Source organism: Oncorhynchus clarkii, chromosome 18, assembly GCF_045791955.1.
Source record: "Oncorhynchus clarkii lewisi isolate Uvic-CL-2024 chromosome 18, UVic_Ocla_1.0, whole genome shotgun sequence".
Lineage (NCBI taxonomy): Eukaryota > Metazoa > Chordata > Actinopteri > Salmoniformes > Salmonidae > Oncorhynchus > Oncorhynchus clarkii.
Genome location: NC_092164.1, coordinates 17,330,633 through 17,356,520, shown reverse-complemented (window position 1 = coordinate 17,356,520; position 25,888 = coordinate 17,330,633). Strand labels below are relative to the sequence as shown.

General features: G+C 44.3%; 1 protein-coding gene across 1 annotated transcript; it reads left to right on the top strand.

Moving 5' to 3' along the window:
- Positions 1-661: 661 nt before the first annotated feature.
- On the top strand, positions 662-25,479 carry LOC139373105 (excitatory amino acid transporter 5-like). The gene is made up of 9 exons (XM_071113217.1): positions 662-1,198; positions 2,359-2,438; positions 2,820-3,035; positions 9,620-9,873; positions 10,291-10,390; positions 10,760-11,188; positions 11,341-11,475; positions 11,593-11,707; positions 24,813-25,479. Exons 1-9 carry the CDS (start codon positions 1,034-1,036, stop codon positions 24,963-24,965), a joined length of 1,647 nt encoding a protein of 548 aa, XP_070969318.1. The 5' UTR covers positions 662-1,033; the 3' UTR covers positions 24,966-25,479.
- The last annotated feature ends 409 nt before the right edge of the window (positions 25,480-25,888 follow it).

The following is a 25,888-nucleotide window of genomic DNA, read 5'->3' as shown; positions in this document are numbered from 1 at the left end:
GGTACTGAACACTGGCCCTGTATATAGCTTCCTCTCTGTGGTGCTGAACACTGACCCTGTATATAGCTTCCTGTATGTGGTACTGAACACTGGCCCTGTATATAGCTTCCTGTATGTGGTACTGAACACTGACCCTGTATATAGCTTCCTGTATGTGGTGCTGAACACTGACCCTGTATATAGGATCGTCTTTTATATCTTATTTCTCATGTTTTTTTGTGGTTGTTTTTTTAATAGTTGTATTACCAATTGGTATTGAATACAGCACTGTTGGGTAGGGCTTGCAACTTAAGCACTGTACTTGTTACCAATAAAATAAAATATATATATATTTTTTGCAAATACTGTAAACAATGGAACTTTCTGAACAATAGAAATGTCTCAGTGTAATTCAATACATGAAGAGATACAAATAAGATGGAAGTTAAAAAAGAAAACAACAACAACTCTGCTTAATGGGAGTAAGAGCTGAGTGTCAGGGACTGGTACTGACCTAGAACCTGGTAATCCCACGGGGATGTTGTGTGTGCCTGAGTCTCCAGGAAGCCTTATTGTCAAGGGCTTAATCTGCTGAAGGAGACAGAGGTTTACAGAGACTTACTCTGTCCACTTCCACCTCCTCTCTGACAGCCGTTTAGATCATCTAGTGTTTGACTGACTGACTCTCTGGCTGGACGCACAGACAGCCAGTCCTGCTGCATCGTCAGCTATCCTTTAGTTTCTGCAGTGGCCCGGGATCGGTCCTTAGTGATTTCACTGCCTTGACTCACCACATGAACTTTTTAGATCAGGGATCCACCTGAAGCTTTTGGAGTTTTCTTGTGAACTGTCAAGGAGGACTAGAGACATATTTCAAATCAGGACAGGATATTGAACAGGGACCTAAAGGGAATCAGGTGGGACCCATCAGTGACTCGCGACCCACCGGTTTGGGAATCATTCGTTGACTGGACGTAAGGCAGGACCTTGGGCCACCAGGCCTATCTCTTCTCTCCTCTCTTTCCTTCAGCCTGTGGAGTAACTGGGCCTCAGGATGGAGTGCATAAAACACATTATAAAGAGCATGGTCTCTGTGACGGTTTGGGCATACATCAAGGGCTACTGTAAACGCAACGGGCTGCTGACGCTCTCGGTCATCGCCGTGGTTTCCGGCTGTGTGCTCGGATTCTCCCTCCGCAGCTTCAACCTTTCCACGCAGGTACGGAGGCGCGCACACACACACACACACACGCACACACACACACACACACACGCACACACACACACACACACACACACACACACACACACACACACACACACACACACACACACACACACACACACACACACACACACACACACACACACACACACACACACACACACACACACACACACACACACACACACACACACACACACACACACACACACACACAGCTATTGAGTCATGCAACAAGGTTTTGGCTCTAGTGGGCCTAAGTTTTATAGCACTCAGGCATCCTACAGGGAGCTTTGGGTCTTAGACAGGGTGGTAGTGTTAACACAGAGGGCTCTGGGTCTTAGACAAGGTGATAGTGTTAACACAGAGGGCTCTGGGTCTTAGACAGGGGTAGTGTTAACACAGAGGGCCTTGGGTCTTAGACAGAGGGATAGTAAACCACTGAGGGGTTGGTTGAGAGGGCCTTACACTGGCATGGTGCAGATGGAGACCAAAGAGAGAGTGAACAGCAAGACACTTTCACAACACATAAAACCCTGTCTCACAAAGCTTGTACCATATTGTTGACATGGGAAACTACTCTGACTGCAGATCGATAACTGCTGCATTGAATTCATAACAGATGCAATACAACAATATCAACTGAACCATAACCTGCACATCCCAGTTATACAGTACTGATTCAGCTAGCCACGGTAGAGGCTGGACTTCTCAACTGCTCTACCTGGGTCAATAGTAGCCATGGTGATCCAACCCTTGACATCCACTATTTCAGTAGTGGATTAATGGGTCAGCAGCTTCTAATTATCTGACTCACTGTTGTAATCTGCATCCGCGCTAACCTCAACCTGTCAACAAATACACAGCATCAAGCATAGCCCAATGGGAAAGCACATCATCTGAGAATGATTGATTTAACTTTATTAATCATGTAAAATCATGTAACACAATGTAAAACAATAAATATATAACATACCAGGCACCATACCAAGAAGTGGGTTTGACTTAGCCTGGTACAATGGAACAAATGGAATAGTCCCTAAAGTTCAAACTTTGCACACCTCATGTATTTCACCTACTGTATGTATTTGCCCCAGGTCTGCCATGTACAGCTTGTCCCCTTACCCAGAGTGTTGTGTGTCTCCCCTTTCCAGGCTAAGATCTACTTCTCGTTCCCTGGAGAACTGCTGATGAGGATGTTGAAGATGCTGATCCTGCCTCTCATCACGTCCAGGTAACACATCATCACTACTGTCTGTTCCCCATGTGCCTACTGCTCTTCTCCCTGGTCTACACCACAACCCATGCTACTTCAATAGAACGCTCTATACATTTAGAATGGAATAAGACGCTAATCGAATACTCTATGGATTCTAATGGAATACAACCCTAAATGAATCATCTCGGAGTCGTAAAGAAAGAGAATGCGATCAGAATGCTGTACGAATCCTGATGAAATAGAATGCTATGAATGCTCTATGAGTTCTAACGGAACAGAACGCTAAATGAATACTCTAGGGGTTCTCCTTAGATAGAATGCCATCAAAATACTCTCTGAATTCGAATGGAATACAACACTGACTGAATGCTCTATGAATCCTAACTCCGTGGCCAGTCTGATGTCGGGGCTGTCAGCCATGGACACTAAGGCCAGCGGGCGGCTGGGGGTGCTAACCATCACTTACTACCTGTGGACCACCTTCATCGCTGTCATCGTCGGCATCATCCTGGTGCTGGTCATCCACCCTGGTACGGGGACAGAGAAGGACGGGCACAGAGGAGGGTCAGGGCCCGTTATGACTTCTGCTGACGCTCTGCTGGACCTCATCAGGTACATATGCACACAAGCAAGCATTTACCCACACACGCACGGACAGACACACACACTCACAAATGAGCACATTTGCACATACACATGGCGAGGTATCTGGAGGGGCATATTTGAATAGGATGGCCAACAGACACATTGCCTCTATCAGTAGTTGGCTGTACCAGATTTTCCTGTCTTTAGTCAGTCTAAGATATTTAGCTCCCTCCTTTTCATCCTTAACATCCCTCATGGGACGAGATTCCAGATTTCCACGAGACTCAGGCAACAGATTCTGACTGCTCTGCTAACACAGACATTTGAAAGAATAAAATATTTTATATTCGTATCTTCCTGTCGGGGTTTGTGTGGATTAATCCCATAAATAAATCAGCCAATCAGTCAACTTAGTGAACTCCAGTTTACCTCAGCTAAGTATAAACCATAAAGGTTTTGCCGGGATTCAACAAAAGGCACGTTGTATACAAGAGCATTGCATTATGGGGAAATGTGCCTTGTAAAGGCAATGTTCCTGGCGTTGGTGGATATTGCATTCATGGTGAACGCTGCGGATGCCAGCTCAAGCGTAATTCACTTTTAAAAGTCAAGGGCAATGGGTTTGTCCACAAAGCGCCTTTGATTGAATCCCCAACCTGGTCTCAGAGCATTTTGAATGATTCTGTACGTAAATAGGTTGTAAATAGCATTTAAAACAACAACACCAGTACAAGGTCATTTAGCTCATGGGGCTTGAGGAATTTGCACGTTTGGGACTATTCTATTGGTTCTATTGTTCACATTCACTTCTGAAACAAGTCAACCCTCCAGCGGTCCATGTTAATAATAGGCATCATTGGGGGAGAGTGGGGTAAGTTGAGCAATTTTTCACATTCAGTATCACTCAGTTCAGGGAAATACAGTGTTATCTCTAACAAAGATACTGTATCTACATATATTTCAGCATGTATCCCTGGAAAACATAGCTTTTCCAAAAAAAGTAGTCTCTTGGCACAACTTACCCTGGGTATGGGGTAAGCTGAGTCGTGGGACAGGGTAAGTTTAGCCGCCTACACATTTCTCTACTGAATTAAATATTACCACTACTTTTTAAAACTATGTCTATCTTTATTTCCCAAACACAATTCAACACAATCACTTTTTTGTATTTTAATCATTTTAAGCATCTTTTAACACAGTAACACCTGATTAACACTGTACTTTTAAAAACTCTTTTAACACAGACGTAACACCTGATTAACACTGTACTTTTAAAAACTCTTTTAACACAGACGTAACACCTAATTAACACTGTACTTTTAAAAACTCTTTTAACACAGACGTAACACCTAATTAACACTGTACTTTTAAAAACTCTTTTAACACAGACGTAACACCTAATTAACACTGTACTTTTAAAACTCTTTTAACACAGACGTAACACCTAATTAACACTGTACTTTAAAAACTCTTTTAACACAGACGTAACACCTAATTAACACTGTACTTTAAAAACTCTTTTAACACAGACGTAACACCTAATTAACACTGTACTTTTACAAACTCTTTTAACACAGACGTAACAATTAACACTGTACTTTTAAAACTCTTTTAACACAGACGTAACACCTAATTAACACTGTACTTTAAAAACTCTTAACACAGACGTAACACCTAATTAACACTGTACTTTTAAAAACTCTTTTAACACAGACGTAACACCTAATTAACACTGTACTTTTAAAAACTCTTTTAACACAGACGTAACACCTAATTAACACTGTACTTTAAAAACTCTTTTAACACAGACGTAACACCTAATTAACACTGTACTTTTAAAAACTCTTTTAACACAGACGTAACACCTAATTAACACTGTACTTTTAAAAACTCTTTTAACACAGACGTAACACCTAATTAACACTGTACTTTTAAAAACTCTTTTAACACAGACGTAACACCTAATTAACACTGTACTTTTAAAAACTCTTTTAACACAGACGTAACACCTAATTAACACTGTACTTTTAAAAACTCTTTTAACACAGACGTAACACCTAATTAACACTGTACTTTTAAAAACTCTTTTAACACAGACGTAACACCTAATTAACACTGTACTTTTAAAAACTCTTTTAACACAGACGTAACACCTAATTAACACTGTACTTTTAAAAACTCTTTTAACACAGACGTAACACCTAATTAACACTGTACTTTTAAAAACTCTTTTAACACAGACGTAACACCTAATTAACACTGTACTTTTAAAAACTCTTTTAACACAGACGTAACACCTAATTAACACTGTACTTTAAAAACTCTTTTAACACAGACGTAACACCTAATTAACACTGTACTTTAAAAACTCTTTTAACACAGACGTAACACCTAATTAACACTGTACTTTTAAAAACTATTTTAACACAGACGTAACACCTAATTAACACTGTACTTTTAAAAACTCTTTTAATTAACACAGACGTAACACCTAATTAACACTGTACTTTTAAAAACTCTTTTAACACAGACGTAACACCTAATTAACACTGTACTTTTAAAAACTCTTTTAACACAGACGTAACACCTAATTAACACTGTACTTTTAAAAACTCTTTTAACATAGACCAGGCCCTGTAGTTACCTCATATCCCAGCAATAATGCCTTCCATTATGCCTGGGAAGACAACACTTCAATTTGCTCAACTTGCCATGGCTCAACCATTGGTTCGACATACCCCAAGGCAAACATTTTGACTATATTAGCACACACAGCTACAAGGATGCACTTTCATGCAGGTTCAGGACCTCATATTGAAGTTTATAGAGACTCCAATAATTTTTTTAAATGATCTACTTTGGTTTAGATACAAGCATCATGGAACCTCTAACACAATAAATTCATTTGACTTGGTGAAAATCAATTTTTTGGACCTAACATTCTTACCACTTTTTCCATGTGGTTTCTTCCTTCACAGGCTCCATAAAATCATGACCTCTTCCTAAATATTTGGTTAAATTATACATTTGGTATGTGGTTTCCAAGAAACAAGGGTGGCTCGACTTACCCCTTTGGCTCAACTTACCCCGGTGACGACTAAGTCTCTATCTTCTCAGAACACACCGTGTCCTAAATGCTTTACCCAGAACACACTGCAGGGCGGTCGAGGACCGGCAGTGGCTTAGGCCCTCCGTGTGAAGAATCCTCCAAAGCCCAGAGGATTATGGGTATTTTTAGTGAAAGCTGTGTATGGGCGGGCGGATGTAGGCTGTATGACTGTCAGAGGTGCTTTAGATCATTTGTCACACGTCTGATAGGCTGACTGGCCCTGGGGCAGTGGCCTTGACATGATCCTTTATGAATACAGGCCTCCTAATGATGAAGACTCTTAACCACCAACACAGGCAACCAGCCTGGAGATGTTACCACATTGTGACATCATTCTTACAACTTTATTATTATTATTATTTGTATTTTACCCCGTTTTTCTCCCCAATTTCGTGGTATCCAATTGTTTTAGTAGCTACTATCTTGTCTCATCGCTACAACTCCCGTACGGGCTCGGGAGAGACGAAGGTTGAAAGTCATGCGTCCTCCGATACACAACCCAACCAAGCCGCACTGCTTCTTAACACAGCGCGCATCCAACCCGGAAGCCAGCCGCACCAATGTGTCGGTGGCAACCTTGGTTAGCGCGCACTGCGCCCGGTGCGCGATGAGACAAGGACATTCCTACCTAAACCGGGCGACGCTCGGCCAATTGTGCGTCGCCCCACGGACCTCCCGGTCGCGGCCGGTTACGACAGAGCACGGGCGCGAACCCAGAGTCTCGGATGACACAGCTGGCGCTGCAGTACAGCTTAAAGGGATACTTCTGGATTTTGGCAATGAGGCCCCTTTATCTACTTCCCCATTCAGATGAACTCGTGGGTACCATTTTTATGTCTCTATGAAGGAAATTAGAGGTAGTTTCACAAGCCAATGCTAACCAGCGTTAGCGCAATGACTGGAAGTCTATGAGTATCTGCCAGCATGCTCTCTGTCCAGGGTCTTGTTAAGTCTTTCTGAGACAGAACACCTCTTGGCTTCTGGCCGGACCAGGAGAAATTGACCCTAATAAGGATAAAATTGAGACGATAACAGAAAGAAGATACCCCAACCTTCTGACATGTTATAAGCTCAGTGTGACTTCAGGACAGGGATACCGGAATACAGGGTCAGCAGAATAGAATAGATTGTCCACCTGAAGGTAGAGATTTCACCCAAAAAAACGGAACAAATCATATATGACAATATAACATCACCCATCATATAAACAGTATTATTATCACCCCATTACTCAGGGAATAACTCCCATCATATAAACAGTATTATTATCACACCCCCATTACTCAGGGAATAACTCCCATCATATAAACAGTATTATTATCACACCCCCATTACTCAGGGAATAACTCCCATCATATAAACAGTATTATTATCACCCCATTACTCAGGGAATAACTCCCATCATATAAACAGTATTATTATCACCCCATTACTCAGGGAATAACTCCCATCATATAAACAGTATTATTATCACCCCCATTACTCAGGGAATAACTCCCATCATATAAACAGTATTATTATCACCCCATTACTCAGGGAATAACTCCCATCATATAAACAGTATTATTATCACCCCATTACTCAGGGAATAACTCCCATCATATAAACAGTATTATTATCACCCCATTACTCAGGGAATAACTCCCATCATATAAACAGTATTATTATCACCCCATTACTCAGGGAATAACTCCCATCATATAAACAGTATTATTATCACCCCATTACTCAGGGAATAACTCCCATCATATAAACAGTATTATTATCACCCCATTACTCAGGGAATAACTCCCATCATATAAACAGTATTATTATCACCCCATTACTCAGGGAATAACTCCCATCATATAAACAGTATTATTATCACCCCATTACTCAGGGAATAACTCCCATCATATAAACAGTATTATTATCACCCCATTACTCAGGGAATAACTCCCATCATATAAACAGTATTATTATCACCCCATTACTCAGGGAATAACTCCCATCATATAAACAGTATTATTATCACCCCATTACTCAGGGAATAACTCCCATCATATAAACAGTATTATTATCACCCCATTACTCAGGGAATAACTCCCATCATATAAACAGTATTATTATCACCCCATCACTCAGGGAATAACTCCCATCATATAAACAGTATTATTATCACCCCATTACTCAGGGAATAACTCCCATCATATAAACAGTATTATTATCACCCCATTACTCAGGGAATAACTCCCATCATATAAACAGTATTATTATCACCCCATTACTCAGGGAATAACTCCCATCATATAAACAGTATTATTATCACCCCATTACTCAGGGAATAACTCCCATCATATAAACAGTATTATTATCACCCCATTACTCAGGGAATAACTCCCATCATATAAACAGTATTATTATCACCCCATCACTCAGGGAATAACTCCCATCATATAAACAGTATTATTATCACCCCCATCACTCAGGGAATAACTCCCATCATATAAACAGTATTATTATCACCCCATTACTCAGGGAATAACTCCCATCATATAAACAGTATTATTATCACCCCATTACTCAGGGAATAACTCCCATCATATAAACAGTATTATTATCACACCCCCATTACTCAGGGAATAACTCCCATCATATAAACAGTATTATTATCACCCCATTACTCAGGGAATAACTCCCATCATATAAACAGTATTATTATCACCCCATTACTCAGGGAATAACTCCCATCATATAAACAGTATTATTATCACCCCATTACTCAGGGAATAACTCCCATCATATAAACAGTATTATTATCACCCCATTACTCAGGGAATAACTCCCATCATATAAACAGTATTATTATCACCCCATTACTCAGGGAATAACTCCCATCATATAAACAGTATTATTATCACCCCATTACTCAGGGAATAACTCCCATCATATAAACAGTATTATTATCACCCCATTACTCAGGGAATAACTCCCATCATATAAACAGTATTATTATCACCCCATTACTCAGGGAATAACTCCCATCATATAAACAGTATTATTATCACCCCATTACTCAGGGAATAACTCCCATCATATAAACAGTATTATTATCACCCCCATCACTCAGGGAATAACTCCCATCATATAAACAGTATTATTATCACCCCCATCACTCAGGGAATAACTCCCATCATATAAACAGTATTATTATCACCCCATTACTCAGGGAATAACTCCCATCATATAAACAGTATTATTATCACCCCATTACTCAGGGAATAACTCCCATCATATAAACAGTATTATTATCACCCCATTACTCAGGGAATAACTCCCATCATATAAACAGTATTATTATCACCCCCATCACTCAGGGAATAACTCCCATCATATAAACAGTATTATTATCACCCCATCATATAAACAGTATTATTATCACCCCATTACTCAGGGAATAATTCCCATCGTATCCAATAATGTGGTAGACTTTATGATTTACAAGTTATTCTCCCTTTGACAGGAACATGATTCCCTCCAATCTGATAGAGGCAACTTTTCAACAGTACCGTACAGACCTGGTGCCCATAGTGGCCTCCAGTTTGGTGGAGTCCCAGGCCAACTACGTCTACGTGATGCCCGACCACAACAACCCTCAGCTGGGCCACCCGGTCTTCCTGGAGATCACCCCAGCTCCAGACATCAAGTACAAGATCGTCCCTGGCCACAGCTCTGGCATGAACGTACTGGGGATTGTCATCTTCTCTGCTACTATGGGTGGGTAGGTGTGTGTGTGTGTGTGTGTGTGTGTGTGTGTGTGTGTGTGTGTGTGTGTGTGTGTGTGTGTGTGTGTGTGTGTGTGTGTGTGTGTGTGTGTGTGTGTGTGTGTGTGTGTGTGTGTGTGTGTGTGTGTGTGTGTGTGTGTGTGTGAGTGAGTGAGTGAGTGAGTGAGTGAGTGAGTGAGTGAGTGAGTGAGTGAGTGAGTGAGTGAGTGAGTGAGTGAGTGAGTGAGTGAGTGAGTGAGTGAGTGAGTGAGTGAGTGAGAGAGAGAGAGAGAGGGAGAGAGAGAGAGAGATACACACAGACAGTATGCATGAATGAACACACACAAATGTCATAATGTCTACACAAGTACACACACACACACCCTTCCAATCACGCCTGTTTCTGACCCTGTGTGTTTTCTCTGTGCAGGTTTGCTCCTGGGGAAGATGGGTGAGAGAGGCGCTCCATTGGTCAATGTGTGTCAGTGTGTCAACGAGTGTGTTATGAAGATCATCAATGCTGCCATGTGGTGAGTTGTTGAGAGACACACAACAAAGTCACCTGTCTGAACTCTCATTCACATGTAAAGGCCTGGTAATCCTGATCTGGAGGATTGAGAATGGGAGGATTCATTTAGATTGAGATTAGAAGTGGATCTCACCAACACATCTTCCTCCCTCCCCCTCCCCCTTAGTCATTAGCTCAGTTTCTGTCTGCATTTCAGGTGTGGCAGGTCATCAAGATGAGACAGGTCAACCCAAAGCTGCTTTACTTCTTAGGAAGCCCAAAACACAGGTGGCATGACAACACCTGGTGGACAGAGACTGAATCACAAGGGCCCGATGCTTGCTTGCCTCATTTATTTTGAGGTATTTATAATTTATTGATCTTTTTCCAGGTATTTCCCTTTCGGCATTGTGTTCCTGGTAGCAGGGAAGATCCTGGACATGCATGACCCCGCCCACCTGGGAGAGAAGCTGGGGATGTACTTCATCACAGTGTTAGCCGGCCTGTTTGTCCACGGACTCATCCTGCTGCCGCTCTTCTACTTTGTAATCACACGCAAAAACCCCTTCACCTACATCAGAGGCCTGCTACAGGCTCTGGTCATCGCCCTGGCAACCTCCTCCAGTTCTGCCACCCTGCCCATCACCATGAAGTGTCTATTGGAGAACTGTGGAGTGGACAGACAGATCGCCAGGTTTGTCCTTCCAGTGGGAGCCACCATCAACATGGATGGGACAGCCCTCTACGAGGCCGTTGCAGCCATTTTTATCGCTCAGGTCAACGAGTACGAACTGGACTTTGGTCAGCTGGTCACCATCAGGTCAGGACTGTCTACACAAGCGCTCTCTCTGTCTCTCACACACACACCCTTAGTTACCTCCTGTCACAGCAGCCACACACACACACCCACCCTTAGTTACCTTCTGTCACAGCAACCACACACACATCCTGACCCTACGCTTGTCTCTTCAGTATCACAGCGACAGCGGCCAGTATCGGGGCTGCTGGGATTCCGCAGGCGGGCCTGGTTACCATGGTGATTGTCTTGACCTCTGTGGGGCTTCCTCCCGCTGACATCACACTGATCGTGGCCATCGACTGGGTCCTGTAAGTGTCTGACCGTGAGAGTGTTTGTGGACTAAATCCTGTGAGCATCTGACAGAAACCCGCCATAGATACTTTAGACAGTACATCTAAGTTCCCTCTGTTGGTTGTGTCTGGCAGGGATCGTTTCAGGACCATGATCAATGTGTTGGGAGACGCTCTGGCTGCAGGCATCATGTGTCACCTCTGTAAGAAGGACTTTGAGAGGAGGGAGTCAAACGCTAACTCTGCCCGGGTAACAGCTCTATACCAGCTTTACACTGACCCCAGCCCTAACCCCTCTACAATACAACTATATACCACCTTTACACTGACCCCAGCCCTAACCCCTCTACAATACAACTATATACCACCTTTACACTGACCCCAGCCCTAACCCCTCTACAATACAACTATATACCACCTTTACACTGACCCCAGCCCTAACCCCTCTACAATACAACTATATACCACCTTTACACTGACCCCAGCCCTAACCTCTCTACAATACAACTCTATACCACCTTTACACTGACCCCAGCCCTAACCCCTCTACAATACAACTATATACCACCTTTACACTGACCCCAGCCCTAACCCCTCTACAATACAACTATAAACCACCTTTACACTGACCCCAGCCCTAACCCCTCTACAATACAACTATATACCACCTTTACACTGACCCCAGCCCTAACCCCTCTACAATACAACTCTATACCACCTTTACACTGACCCCAGCCCTAACCCCTCTACAATACAACTCTATACCACCTTTACACTGACCCCAGCCCTAACCCCTCTACAATACAACTATATACCACCTTTACACTGACCCCAGCCCTAACCCCTCTACAATACAACTATATACCACCTTTACACTGACCCCAGCCTTAACCCCTCTACAATACAACTATATACCACCTTTACACTGACCCCAGCCCTAACCCCTCTACAATACAACTATATACCACCTTTACACTGACCCCAGCCCTAACCTCTCTACAATACAGCTCTATACCACCTTTACACTGACCCCAGCCCTAACCCCTCTACAATACAACTCTATACCAGCTTTACACTGACCCCAGCCCTAACCCCTCTACAATACAACTCTATACCACCTTTACACTGACCCCAGCCCTAACCTCTCTACAATACAACTCTATACCAGCTTTACACTGACCCCAGCCCTAACCCCTCTACAATACAACTCTATACCAGCTTTACACTGACCCCAACCCTAACCCCTCTACAATACAACTCTATACCACCTTTACACTGACCCCAGCCCTAACCCCTCTACAATACAACTATATACCACCTTTACACTGACCCCAGCCCTAACCTCTCTACAATACAGCTCTATACCACCTTTACACTGACCCCAGCCCTAACCTCTCTACAATACAACTATATACCACCTTTACACTGACCCCAGCCCTAACCCCTCTACAATACAACTATATACCACCTTTACACTGACCCCAGCCGTAACCTCTCTACAATACAACTATAAACCACCTTTACACTGACCCCAGCCCTAACCTCTCTACAATACAACTATATACCACCTTTACACTGACCCCAGCCCTAACCCCTCTACAATACAACTCTATACCACCTTTACACTGACCCCAGCCCTAACCTCTCTACAATACAACTCTATACCACCTTTACACTGACCCCAGCCCTAACCTCTCTACAATACAACTATATACCACCTTTACACTGACCCCAGCCCTAACCCCTCTACAATACAACTATATTCCACCTTTACACTGACCCCAGCCCTAACCCCTCTACAATACAACTATATACCACCTTTACACTGACCCCAGCCCTAACCCCTCTACAATACAACTATATACCACCTTTACACTGACCCCAGCCCTAACCCCTCTACAATACAACTCTATTCCACCTTTACACTGACCCCAGCCCTAACCCCTCTACAATACAACTATATACCACCTTTACACTGACCCCAGCCCTAACCCCTCTACAATACAACTCTATACCACCTTTACACTGACCCCAGCCCTAACCCCTCTACAATACAACTCTATACCACCTTTACACTGACCCCAGCCCTAACCCCTCTACAATACAACTCTATACCACCTTTACACTGACCCCAGCCCTAACCCCTCTACAATACAACTCTATTCCACCTTTACACTGACCCCAGCCCTAACCTCTCTACAATACAACTATATACCACCTTTACACTGACCCCAGCCCTAACCTCTCTACAATACAACTATATACCACCTTTACACTGACCCCAGCCCTAACCCCTCTACAATACAACTCTATTCCACCTTTACACTGACCCCAGCCCTAACCCCTCTACAATACAACTCTATACCACCTTTACACTGACCCCAGCCCTAACCCCTCTACAATACAACTATATACCACCTTTACACTGACCCCAGCCCTAACCTCTCTACAATACAACTATATTCCACCTTTACACTGACCCCAGCCCTAACCCCTCTACAATACAACTATATACCACCTTTACACTGACCCCAGCCCTAACCCCTCTACAATACAACTATATACCACCTTTACACTGACCCCAGCCCTAACCCCTCTACAATACAACTCTATACCACCTTTACACTGACCCCAGCCCTAACCTCTCTACAATACAACTATATACCACCTTTACACTGACCCCAGCCCTAACCCCTCTACAATACAACTCTATACCACCTTTACACTGACCCCAGCCCTAACCCCTCTACAATACAACTCTATTCCACCTTTACACTGACCCCAGCCCTAACCCCTCTACAATACAACTATATACCACCTTTACACTGACCCCAGCCCTAACCTCTCTACAATACAACTATATACCACATTTACACTGACCCCAGCCCTAAGCCCTCTACAATACAACTCCACCTTTACACTGACCCCAGCCCTAACCCCTCTACAATACAACTCTATTCCACCTTTACACTGACCCCAGCCCTAACCCCTCTACAATACAACTATATACCACCTTTACACTGACCCCAGCCCTAACCCCTCTACAATACAACTATATACCACCTTTACACTGACCCCAGCCCTAACCCCTCTACAATACAACTCTATACCACCTTTACACTGACCCCAGCCCTAACCCCTCTACAATACAACTATATACCACCTTTACACTGACCCCAGCCCTAACCCCTCTACAATACAACTCTATTCCACCTTTACACTGACCCCAGCCCTAACCCCTCTACAATACAACTATATACCACCTTTACACTGACCCCAGCCCTAAGCCCTCTACAATACAACTATATACTACCTTTACACTGACCCCAGCCCTAACCCCTCTACAATACAACTATATACCACCTTTACACTGACCCCAGCCCTAAGCCCTCTACAATACAACTATATACTACCTTTACACTGACCCCAGCCCTAACCCCTCTACAATACAACTCTATTCCACCTTTACACTGACCCCAGCCCTAACCCCTCTACAATACAACTATATACCACCTTTACACTGACCCCAGCCCTAACCCCTCTACAATACAACTATATACCACCTTTACACTGACCCCAGCCCTAACCCCTCTACAATACAACTCTATACCACCTTTACACTGACCCCAGCCCTAACCCCTCTACAATACAACTCTATACCACCTTTACACTGACCCCAGCCCTAACCCCTCTCCAATACAACTATATACTACCTTTACACTGACCCCAGCCCTAACCTCTCTACAATACAACTATATACCACCTTTACACGGACCCCAGCCCTAACCTCTCTACAATACAACCATATACCACCTTTACACTGACCCCAGCCCTAACCTCTCTACAATACAACTCTATACCACCTTTACACTGACCCCAGCCCTAACCTCTCCACAATACAACTATATACCAGCTTTACACTGACCCCAGCCCTAACCTCTCTACAATACAACTCTATACCACCTTTACACTGACCCCAGCCCTAACCCCTCTACAATACAACTCTATACCACCTTTACACTGACCCCACTGACCCCAGCCCTAACCCCTCTACAATACAACTATATACCACCTTTACACTGACCCCAGCCCTAACCCCTCTACAATACAACTATATACCACCTTTACACTGACCCCAGCCCTAACAATACAACTCTATACCACCTTTACACTGACCCCAGCCCTAACCTCTCTACAATACAACTATATACCACCTTTACACTGACCCCAGCCCTAACCCCTCTACAATACAACTATATACCACCTTTACACTGACCCCAGCCCTAACCCCTCTACAATACAACTATATACCACCTTTACACTGACCCCAGCCCTAACCCCTCTACAATACAACTCTATACCACCTTTACACTGACCCCAGCCCTAAACTACAACTCTATACCACCTTTACACTGACCCCAGCCCTAACCTCTCTACAATACAACTCTATACCAGCTTTACATTGACCCCAGCCCTAACCCCTCTACAATACAACTCTATACCAGCCCTAACCCCTCTACAATACAACTCTATTCCACCTTTACACTGACCCCAACCCTAACCCCTCTACAATACAACTCTATACCACCTTTACACTGACCCCAGCCCTAACCCCTCTACAATACAACTATATACCACCTTTACACTGACCCCAGCCCTAACCCCTCTACAATACAACTATATACCACCTTTACACTGACCCCAGCCCTAAGCCCTCTACAATACAACTCTATACCACCTTTACACTGACCCCAGCCCTAACCCCTCTACCATACAACTATATACTACCTTTACACTGACCCCAACCCTAACCCCTCTACAATACAACTCTATACCACCTTTACACTGACCCCAGCCCTAACCCCTCTACAATACAACTATATACCACCTTTACACTGACCCCAGCCCTAAGCCCTCTACAATACAACTCTACACCACCTTTACACTGACCCCAGCCCTAACCCCTCTACAATACAACTCTATACCACCTTTACACTGACCCCAATCCTAACCCCTCTACAATACAACTCTATTCCACCTTTACACTGACCCCAGCCCTAACCTCTCTACAATACAACTATATACCACCTTTACACTGACCCCAGCCCTAACCTCTCTACAATACAACTATATACCACCTTTACACTGACCCCAGCCCTAACCTCTCTACAATACAACTATATACCACCTTTACACTGACCCCAGCCCTAACCCCTCTACAATACAACTCTATACCACCTTTACACTGACCCCAGCCCTAACCCCTCTACAATACAACTATATACCACCTTTACACTGACCCCAGCCCTAACCTCTCTACAATACAACTATATACCACCTTTACACTGACCCCAGCCCTAACCTCTCTACAATACAACTATATACCACCTTTACACTGACCCCAGCCGTAACCTCTCTACAATACAACTATAAACCACCTTTACACTGACCCCAGCCCTAACCTCTCTACAATACAACTATATACCACCTTTACACTGACCCCAGCCCTAACCCCTCTACAATACAACTATATACCACCTTTACACTGACCCCAGCCCTAACCTCTCTACAATACAACTATATACCACATTTACACTGACCCCAGCCCTAAGCCCTCTACAATACAACTCTATACCACCTTTACACTGACCCCAGCCCTAACCCCTCTACAATACAACTCTATTCCACCTTTACACTGACCCCAGCCCTAACCCCTCTACAATACAACTATATACCACCTTTACACTGACCCCAGCCCTAACCCCTCTACAATACAACTATATACCACCTTTACACTGACCCCAGCCCTAACCCCTCTACAATACAACTCTATACCACCTTTACACTGACCCCAGCCCTAACCTCTCTACAATACAACTATATACCACCTTTACACTGACCCCAGCCCTAACCCCTCTACAATACAACTCTATTCCACCTTTACACTGACCCCAGCCCTAACCCCTCTACAATACAACTATATACCACCTTTACACTGACCCCAGCCCTAACCCCTCTACAATACAACTATATACCACCTTTACACTGACCCCAGCCCTAACCTCTCTACAATACAACTATATACCACCTTTACACTGACCCCAGGCCTAACCCCTCTACAATACAACTCTATTCCACCTTTACACTGACCCCAGCCCTAACCCCTCTACAATACAACTCTATACCACCTTTACACTGACCCCAGCCCTAACCCCTCTCCAATACAACTATATACTACCTTTACACTGACCCCAGCCCTAACCTCTCTACAATACAACTATATACCACCTTTACACGGACCCCAGCCCTAACCTCTCTACAATACAACTATATACCACCTTTACACTGACCCCAGCCCTAACCTCTCTACAATACAACTCTATACCACCTTTACACTGACCCCAGCCCTAACCTCTCTACAATACAACTATATACCAGCTTTACACTGACCCCAGCCCTAACCTCTCTACAATACAACTCTATACCAGCTTTACACTGACCCCAGCCCTAACCCCTCTACAATACAACTCTATACCACCTTTACACTGACCCCAGACCTAACCCCTCTACAATACAACTATATACCACCTTTACACTGACCCCAGCCCTAACCTCTCTACAATACAACTCTATACCACCTTTACACTGACCCCAGCCCTAACCTCTCTACAATACAACTATATACCACCTTTACACTGACCCCAGCCCTAACCCCTCTACAATACAACTATATTCCACCTTTACACTGACCCCAGCCCTAACCCCTCTACAATACAACTATATACCACCTTTACACTGACCCCAGCCCTAACCCCTCTACAATACAACTCTATACCACCTTTACACTGACCCCAGCCCTAACCCCTCTACAATACAACTCTATACCACCTTTACACTGACCCCAGCCCTAACCTCTCTACAATACAACTCTATACCAGCTTTACATTGACCCCAGCCCTAACCCCTCTACAATACAACTCTATACCAGCTTTACACTGACCCCAACCCTAACCCCTCTACAATACAACTCTATACCACCTTTACACTGACCCCAGCCCTAACCCCTCTACAATACAACTATATACCACCTTTACACTGACCCCAGCCCTAAGCCCTCTACAATACAACTATATACCACCTTTACACTGACCCCAGCCCTAAGCCCTCTACAATACAACTCTATACCACCTTTACACTGACCCCAGCCCTAACCCCTCTACCATACAACTATATACTACCTTTACACTGACCCCAACCCTAACCCCTCTACAATACAACTCTATACCACCTTTACACTGACCCCAGCCCTAACCCCCCTACAATCTACTTTACACTGACCCCAGCCCTAACTACCACCTTTACATATACCACCTTTACACTGACCCCAGCCCTAACCCCTCTACAATACAACTCTATTCCACCTTTACACTGACCCCAGCCCTAACCCCTCTACAATACAACTCTATACCACCTTTACACTGACCCCAGCCCTAACCCCTCTACAATACAACTATATACCACCTTTACACTGACCCCAGCCCTAACCCCTCTACAATACAACTATATACCACCTTTACACTGACCCCAGCCCTAACCCCTCTACAATACAACTATATACCACCTTTACACTGACCCCAGCCCTAACCCCTCTACAATACAACTATATACCACCTTTACACTGACCCCAGCCCTAACCCCTCTACAATACAACTATATACCACCTTTACACTGACCCCAGCCCTAACCTCTCTACAATACAACTATATACCACATTTACACTGACCCCAGCCGTAACCTCTCTACAATACAACTATAAACCACCTTTACACTGACCCCAGCCCTAACCTCTCTACAATACAACTATATACCACCTTTACACTGACCCCAGCCCTAACCCCTCTACAATACAACTCTATACCACCTTTACACTGACCCCAGCCCTAACCTCTCTACAATACAACTCTATACCACCTTTACACTGACCCCAGCCCTAACCTCTCTACAATACAACTATATACCACCTTTACACTGACCCCAGCCCTAACCCCTCTACAATACAACTATATACCACCTTTACACTGACCCCAGCCGTAACCTCTCTACAATACAACTATAAACCACCTTTACACTGACCCCAGCCCTAACCTCTCTACAATACAACTATATACCACCTTTACACTGACCCCAGCCCTAACCCCTCTACAATACAACTCTATACCACCTTTACACTGACCCCAGCCCTAACCTCTCTACAATACAACTCTATACCACCTTTACACTGACCCCAGCCCTAACCTCTCTACAATACAACTATATACCACCTTTACACTGACCCCAGCCCTAACCCCTCTACAATACAACTATATACCACCTTTACACTGACCCCAGCCCTAACCCCTCTACAATACAACTATATACCACCTTTACACTGACCCCAGCCCTAACCCCTCTACAATACAACTATATACCACCTTTACACTGACCCCAGCCCTAACCCCTCTACAATACAACTCTATACCACCTTTACACTGACCCCAGCCCTAACCTCTCTACAGTACAACTATATACCACCTTTACACTGACCCCAGCCCTAACCCCTCTACAATACAACTCTATTCCACCTTTACACTGACCCCAGCCCTAACCCCTCTACAATACAACTATATACCACCTTTACACTGACCCCAGCCCTAACCCCTCTACAATACAACTCTATTCCACCTTTACACTGACCCCAGCCCTAACCCCTCTACAATACAACTCTATACCACCTTTACACTGACCCCAGCCCTAACCCCTCTACAATACAACTCTATACCACCTTTACACTGACCCCAATCCTAACCCCTCTACAATACAACTCTATTCCACCTTTACACTGACCCCAGCCCTAACCTCTCTACAATACAACTATATACCACCTTTACACTGACCCCAGCCCTAACCTCTCTACAATACAACTATATACCACCTTTACACTGACCCCAGCCCTAACCCCTCTACAATACAACTCTATACCACCTTTACACTGACCCCAGCCCTAACCCCTCTACAATACAACTCTATACCACCTTTACACTGACCCCAGCCCTAACCCCTCTACAATACAACTCTATACCACCTTTACACTGACCCCAGCCCTAACCCCTCTACAATACAACTATATACCACCTTTACACTGACCCCAGCCCTAACCTCTCTACAATACAACTATATTCCACCTTTACACTGACCCCAGCCCTAACCCCTCTACAATACAACTATATACCACCTTTACACTGACCCCAGCCCTAACCCCTCTACAATACAACTATATACCACCTTTACACTGACCCCAGCCCTAACCCCTCTACAATACAACTCTATACCACCTTTACACTGACCCCAGCCCTAACCTCTCTACAATACAACTATATACCACCTTTACACTGACCCCAGCCCTAACCCCTCTACAATACAACTCTATTCCACCTTTACACTGACCCCAGCCCTAACCCCTCTACAATACAACTCTATACCACCTTTACACTGACCCCAGCCCTAAGCCCTAACCTCTCTCTACAATACCAACGGACCCCATAACCTCTCTACCACCTATTACACTGACCCCAGCCCTAACCTCTCTACAATACAACTATATACCACCTTTACACTGACCCCAGCCCTAACCTCCTCTACAATAGCCCTAACTACAATACTCTATACCACCTTTACACTGACCCCAGCCCTAACCCCTCTACAATACAACTATATACCACCTTTACACTGACCCCAGCCCTAACCCCTCTACAATACAACTATATACCACCTTTACACTGACCCCAGCCCTAACCCCTCTACAATACAACTCTATAACCCCTCCACCTTTACACTGACCCCAGCCCTAACCTTTACACTCTACAATACAACTATATACCACCTTTACACTGACCCCAGCCCTAACCCCTCTACAATACAACTATATACCACCTTTACACTGACCCCAGCCCTAACCCCTCTACAATACAACTATATACCACCTTTACACTGCCCTAACCCCTCTACAATACAACTATATACCACCTTTACACTGACCCCAGCCCTAACCCCTCTACAATACAACTCTATACCACCTTTACACTGACCCCAGCCCTAACCTCTCTACAATACAACTATATACCACCTTTACACTGACCCCAGCCCTAACCTCTCTACAATACAACTATATACCACCTTTACACTGACCCCAGCCCTAACCTCTCTACAATACAACTATATACCACCTTTACACTGACCCCAGCCCTAACCCCTCTACAATACAACTCTATACCACCTTTACACTGACCCCAGCCCTAACCCCTCTACAATACAACTATATACCACCTTTACACTGACCCCAGCCCTAACCTCTCTACAATACAACTATATACCACCTTTACACTGACCCCAGCCCTAACCTCTCTACAATACAACTATATACCACCTTTACACTGACCCCAGCCGTAACCTCTCTACAATACAACTATAAACCACCTTTACACTGACCCCAGCCCTAACCTCTCTACAATACAACTATATACCACCTTTACACTGACCCCAGCCCTAACCCCTCTAAAATACAACTATATACCACCTTTACACTGACCCCAGCCCTAACCCCTATACAATACAACTCTATACCACCTTTACACTGACCCCAGCCCTAACCTCTCTACAATACAACTATATACCACCTTTACACTGACCCCAGCCCTAACCTCTCTACAATACAACTATATACCACCTTTACACTGACCCCAGCCCTAACCCCTCTACAATACAACTATATACCACCTTTACACTGACCCCAGCCCTAACCCCTCTACAATACAACTCTATACCACCTTTACACTGACCCCAGCCCTAACCTCTCTACAGTACAACTATATACCACCTTTACACTGACCCCAGCCCTAACCCCTCTACAATACAACTCTATTCCACCTTTACACTGACCCCAGCCCTAACCCCTCTACAATACAACTATATACCACCTTTACACTGACCCCAGCCCTAACCCCTCTACAATACAACTATATACCACCTTTACACTGACCCCAGCCCTAACCTCTCTACAATACAACTATATACCACCTTTACACTGACCCCAGGCCTAACCCCTCTACAATACAACTCTATTCCACCTTTACACTGACCCCAGCCCTAACCCCTCTACAATACAACTCTATACCACCTTTACACTGACCCCAGCCCTAACCCCTCTCCAATACAACTATATACTACCTTTACACTGACCCCAGCCCTAACCTCTCTACAATACAACTATATACCACCTTTACACTGACCCCAGCCCTAACCTCTCTACAATACAACTATATACCACCTTTACACTGACCCCAGCCCTAACCTCTCTACAATACAACTCTATACCACCTTTACACTGACCCCAGCCCTAACCTCTCTACAATACAACTATATACCAGCTTTACACTGACCCCAGCCCTAACCTCTCTACAATACAACTCTATACCAGCTTTACACTGACCCCAGCCCTAACCCCTCTACAATACAACTCTATACCACCTTTACACTGACCCCAGACCTAACCCCTCTACAATACAACTATATACCACCTTTACACTGACCCCAGCCCTAACCTCTCTACAATACAACTCTATACCACCTTTACACTGACCCCAGCCCTAACCTCTCTACAATACAACTATATACCACCTTTACACTGACCCCAGCCCTAACCCCTCTACAATACAACTATATTCCACCTTTACACTGACCCCAGCCCTAACCCCTCTACAATACAACTCTATACCACCTTTACACTGACCCCAGCCCTAACCCCTCTACAATACAACTCTATACCACCTTTACACTGACCCCAGCCCTAACCCCTCTACAATACAACTATATACCACCTTTACACTGACCCCAGCCCTAACCCCTCTACAATACAACTATATACCACCTTTACACTGACCCCAGCCCTAACCTCTCTACAATACAACTATATACCACCTTTACACTGACCCCAGCCCTAACCCCTCTACAATACAACTCTATACCACCTTTACACTGACCCCAGCCCTAACCTCTCTACAATACAACTATATACCACCTTTACACTGACCCCAGCCCTAACCTCTCTACAATACAACTATATACCACCTTTACACTGACCCCAGCCCTAACCCCTCTACAATACAACTATATACCACCTTTACACTGACCCCAGCCCTAACCCCTCTACAATACAACTATATACCACCTTTACACTGACCCCAGCCCTAACCCCTCTACAATACAACTCTATACCACCTTTACACTGACCCCAGCCCTAACCTCTCTACAATACAACTATATACCACCTTTACACTGACCCCAGCCCTAACCTCTCTACAATACAACTATATACCAGCTTTACACTGACCCCAGCCCTAACCCCTCTACAATACAACTCTATACCACCTTTACACTGACCCCAGCCCTAACCCCTCTACAATACAACTATATACCACCTTTACACTGACCCCAGCCCTAACCCCTCTACAATACAACTATATACCACCTTTACACTGACCCCAGCCCTAACCTCTCTACAATACAACTATATACCACCTTTACACTGACCCCAGCCCTAACCCCTCTACAATACAACTATATACCACCTTTACACTGACCCCAGCCCTAACCCCTCTACAATACAACTATATACCACCTTTACACTGACCCCAGCCCTAACCCCTCTACAATACAACTATATACCACCTTTACACTGACCCCAGCCCTAACCCCTCTACAATACAACTATATACCACCTTTACACTGACCCCAGCCCTAACCCCTCTACAATACAACTATATACCACCTTTACACTGACCCCAGCCCTAACCTCTCTACAATACAACTATATACCACCTTTACACTGACCCCAGCCCTAACCTCTCTACAATACAACTCTATACCACCTTTACACTGACCCCAGCCCTAACCCCTCTACAATACAACTATATACCACCTTTACACTGACCCCAGCCCTAACCCCTCTACAATACAACTATATACCACCTTTACACTGACCCCAGCCCTAACCCCTCTACAATACAACTATATACCACCTTTACACTGACCCCAGCCCTAACCCCTCTACAATACAGCTCTATACCACCTTTACACTGACCCCAGCCCTAACCCCTCTACAATACAACTATATACCACCTTTACACTGACCCCAGCCCTAACCCCTCTACAATACAGCTATATCATACCATGTTTAAGTGTGTTTGAATATGCTCTTTGACTGACTGTGTTCTCTCTGTGTGTGTGTGTGTGTGTGTGTTCTGTGTGTGTGTTTTGTGCAGAGGGACACAGTGATCTCCTTCGGTGGCCAGAGTTGTGCCCTGTCCGAGGCTCCTCTCATGGACTATGCCCATCGCTGTGACTATGTCTACGAGGTGGAAGGTGACTGTGTCACAGAGAAATCTGGCCCCACTTACAACCTGTGTCAGGTTTAGGAAAAACCCGTTCCCTGTTACAATCTGTGATCTTTGTTACAAAGAAACCGGTCCCCGGCTGCAACCTGTATCACAGAGAAACCGGTCCCCTTCTACATGCAGTGTCACAAACAAACCCGTCCCCTGCTACAACCTGCGTCACAGACAAACTCTGTTTGGTCTGAGACACTTTCACTGGACAGACAGCTGGGGGCACTGCTCGCCTTCAACAGAGACCTTTCTATTCACATGCATATACGTAGAGTTGTCCTGATATAAATGGCTATGGACTGGGGAATTACAATAGGACTGGGAAACAACCCTGCACTGAAAAAGAGTTTGCTCTTTTCTGATGTGCATTTATCAGGAGTTGACTATAATGTCCTCTGATGGATCAGTTGATGGCTGATGGTGTGCTCACACCACTAAGTCACTTTGGTTAGTGTCTGGTAAATGTTCAACGTTTTACTGTCTGATGATCACACCTGTGCCATGATGAGGAAGCAGGTTTTCCTCATCGTTTTGTGACTGGCTATCTAGGTAACCTACCAGTGACAGGGACTTACACAGTAGGTCCACTAGGGTGCACGTTATGTCCGAGTCAGTTTTCCTTCTTTAGCTCAATGCAGATTCTGCTCAGGACACCATTTTGGTGCCACAATGTACTGCAGTACAGCACATTTTCTAGGCAACCAGGTGGCATTATGGACACCATTTTGGTTCAATGTACTGGGGACTGTAAAGATAGATGGCAAGAACTTTCACAGAGGTTTTTTGAAACCTTGTTGGTATCAGAATGGCTATAGATACTTGCATGAAGATACAATGTTTTAGGACAGGAGTATTCAACTCTTACCATATGAGGTCCAGAGCCAGCTGGTCTGTTCTACCTGCTAATTAATTACACCCACCTGGTGTCCCAGGTCTAAATCAGTCCCTGATTA